Source organism: Sinocyclocheilus rhinocerous, unplaced genomic scaffold (assembly GCF_001515625.1).
Source record: "Sinocyclocheilus rhinocerous isolate Xijiao unplaced genomic scaffold, SAMN03320098_v1.1 scaffold2310, whole genome shotgun sequence".
In the NCBI taxonomy this organism is placed as follows: Eukaryota; Metazoa; Chordata; class Actinopteri; order Cypriniformes; family Cyprinidae; genus Sinocyclocheilus; species Sinocyclocheilus rhinocerous.
The window spans coordinates 47,104-50,915 of NW_015646349.1; the positions used below are offsets into that span (position 1 = coordinate 47,104).

General features: G+C 39.0%; 1 protein-coding gene across 1 annotated transcript in view; it reads left to right on the top strand.

Annotated features, from left to right (window-relative positions):
* Window positions 1-2,000, top strand: part of LOC107707361 (homeobox protein Hox-C13b-like) — a 7,188-nt gene extending 5,188 nt beyond the window's left edge. The window contains exon 2 of the mRNA XM_016511348.1: window positions 1,606-2,000. Coding sequence (XP_016366834.1) covers window positions 1,606-1,865 — 260 coding nt within the window. The 3' untranslated portion in view covers window positions 1,866-2,000. The remainder of the gene's footprint in view (window positions 1-1,605) is intronic.
* Window positions 2,001-3,812: the final 1,812 nt, after the last annotated feature.

Here is a 3,812-nt window from a genome sequence, read left to right on the forward strand (position 1 = left end):
GATTTGTCTTTTATGCCAAAAATCATTAGGATATTAAGTATAGATCATGTTCCATGAAGATATTTTGTCAATTTCCTACTGTAAATATATTAAAACTTTATTTTTGATTAGTAATATGCATTGCTAAGAACTTCATTTGGACAACTTTAAATGCGATTTTCTCAATATTTAGATTTTTTTGCACCCTCAGATTCCAGATTTTCAAATAGTTGTATCTCAGCCAAATATTGTCCTATCCTAACAAACCATACATCAATGGAAAGCTTATTTATTGAGCTTTCAGTTGACGTATAAATCTCAATTTCGAAAAATTGACCCTTATGACTGGTTTTGTGGTCCAGGCCCTGATAGCACATGTACATCACGGAGATGTCCATTTGACGTCTGCATTTATAAGAGGTATTTTTTAGAGTGTTTGCTCATCTGCAATACGTCTATTGGACGTTTCCTATCAGATGTCAAATAGATGTTTAGAAAATGTCTTTAAGATGTTTATGATTGAGAATGTATGTAAAACTGACATCTTACAGACGTCTATCAGATGTTTGTACACAGCAGATGCTTTCCAGATCAAGCAATCTTTAATAGACATCTTGCAGACGTATGTGTGCTATCTTTATAAATACAATATAGTGAGGAAACAGAATAAAATAGTTAAAATTAACACAAGTAAACATGATTTGAGATGTTCTTTGAAATCTATCATATAAACTTATTTCGTTTTTATTTCTAAAAGTAAAACTTTAGTCCTCATGGGAAGCAAAAAAGAACGAAGTCTATTAATTTTTTTTTTTTTTTTTATAATTTCCCGGCATTAACCAATATGTTCCAAATGTGAAAATATTCCTTCAGAACAAATAATTTCTAATTTCCTTATACCAACGACTATATATATATATATATATATATATATATAGAGAGAGAGTACAATATAATTACTTTCAAATAGTTGTATCTCAGCCAAATATTGTCCTATCCTAACAAACCATACATCAATGGAAAGCTTATTTATTGAGCTTTCAGTTGACGTATAAATCTCAATTTCGAAAAATTGACCCTTATGACTGGTTTTGTGGTCCAGGCCCTGATAGCACATGTACATCACGGAGATGTCCATTTGACGTCTGCATTTATAAGAGGTATTTTTTAGAGTGTTTGCTCATCTGCAATACGTCTATTGGACGTTTCCTATCAGATGTCAAATAGATGTTTAGAAAATGTCTTTAAGATGTTTATGATTGAGAATGTATGTAAAACTGACATCTTACAGACGTCTATCAGATGTTTGTACACAGCAGATGCTTTCCATATGAAGTGATCTTTAACAGACATCTTACAGACGTATGTGTGCTATCTGGGGGGTCACATATATAAAATCTCATATACTGCAAGTCAATGAAATATTTACCTTAACTCTAAAAATATGTGTGTATAAGAGGAGTAAAATAAAATATTGGTCAGAACTGTGGTAGCAGTTTAATTCACCAGTTATTTAGAGTCTATTTGAGAGTCACAAGACATTATTACCAGTGACTTGAAAAGTAGTCTTAAGTAAATCATGTGATTTCTAAGATATGTTCTTCCCGTCTTGAACCATTTTTGCAGATGTGGTGCCACACCAGATCGAGATTAATGGGTTCCCTCGCGGTCGTAAGAAGAGAGTACCTTACAATAAAATTCAATTAAAGGAGCTGGAAAAAGAGTACGCTGCCAGCATGTTCATCACCAAAGACATGAGAAGGCGTATCTCCGCCGCAACCAATCTCTCGGAACGCCAGGTGACCATCTGGTTCCAAAACCGTCGTGTTAAGGAGAAGAAGTTAGTGTGTAAATCAATGTTAAGCTCCCACTTGCATGTAAATTGATCATAAGTGGTGTTGTTAGCGCCAACAAGTTCTTTATTAAAAAGAAGAAAAAAAAAAATCAACACACTCATGTCTAATAAAAGTTGGCTTGCAGTTGCATCGCAGTAATAGATAGGTTTAGGACAGTTATCCCTCAAAAGGTGTGTGCATGGCCCTGCCTCCACCAACCCAAGGGGGGAGTGCTCTGGGTTCGGGAAGAATTACCGAGCTCGGAGCCCTCTCCCCGGACAGCACGCCAAACACGCGTAACTTTTACTCTGTTTATGATATGCAAGTGTGAACTCGTGAATCTTTCTTTGTGCTGGCTGTTGTCTTTTTTTATACCTGATCTCATGAAAGTGCGTATAAATAGTATGCCAAATAAAAACAAAAACGAGTGGTATTGATACGCAAAAATTGACTTTGGCGTGTATATGCTACGCAATGGATAGGATTAGGGTTGTGGGGTAGATGGTATCATATGTACACGAAAACTGCGTATCATATGCACGCCAACAAATTTCGTATCATATGCATGCGAAAACTGCGCATTATATGCACGCTAAAAACACGTGCGTATCATATGCACGCCAAAGTAAATTTTTGCATATCAATACCGCAGTTTTTGTTTTTATTTGGCGTACTATTTATACGCATTTTCATGGGACCGGGCTCCTTTTTTCCTCCTTTTCTTATTCTTGAAACACTGTTTTAATGGTTGAAAAGGAGTACAAGAACACAGTGTATACTGTTGTGGGCAATGCATGTTTTATAATCAGTGAATGTCTTCGTTTCGTCAGTTTTGCTAAACACCACCTGTTTCCTTGGGTGGCATCTGTTACACAAATAAGCATTAAATGATTGTATCATTGTAAGTGTGCAATTAATCGGAAAATCTTTTTTTTTTTTGCCCAGCCCTGGCCAAAATATGCTGTATCTGTATCTAGGCTATAGTTTTTGCAGTGATCTCCTGCTTTTAAACGATCTCATGCTTCTAATTGAACTTTAGCACACATGGTAACACAAAATTCATTGGTCTTTCCACGATAAATAACTTTATTATAAAAGTATAGAGCAACTGCGTATTCGACTTTGAGACAGACTCAGGCGTCCACAGCACCCTGTGCATGGCATTGACTCAGACCTTGAATGTGGCAGTGGGAGGGTTAGCTGTACATTAAGTTACACTGGGAGAAAATTGAGTAAACATTGCAGATGTCTTCCTAAATATTTTAATTTACCTTCTTGATCAACAAAAAGTGTTACGGGACGAATGAGACGTGCAGATCCATTTGCAAGCTTTATTTAGAAGACGTGGTCAGAAACAGGCATAGGTCAGACAATGGCAAACTGGTATGTAGAAGACAAGGCAAGAGCAGTCCGGTAAACAAGTGAGGGTCAGTCGATGACGAACGTCATCCAACAGGGCTAGACTAGAGAGATAATCCAGGTACAAGGCAAAGGTCCAGGCAGGGGCAAACAGTATCCGAACAGGGCAAGACGAGAGCAGGAGAGGGAGGGTGGGTGGGAATTTGTGAGCCCCAGTTTTTTCAAGGATGGTGTGTGCTGACCACACACACCAGATAGCGACTCCCAACACTGGGAGCGTAGCGGACAGGGGAACGACCTCCGTGGTCGCTGTCCCATTGGCAGACAGTTCAGGGCACAAGATAATTCAGGGCAGGCAGAGAGTTCAAAATCCGAAACAAGACTGACAGAGGGTTCAGGGCAGGCAGAGAGTTTAGACGAAGGCGGGAGAAGAGGGGGCATGTCTGCATATATATCCCAATTACAGTCCATTGAGCTCAGCACACCCTCAGCCATGGTGCAGTGGGCAGCGTTTCACTCAGTGCTCTCGCTATCCTTGATGCTCTCCCCTGTGGCGAGCTCTGTAGCCGGCTCACTCACCTGGTCTGACGTCACGGGCTCTAGCTCTGAGGCGATCCTCAGCACTGTCGCTCTCTCTGG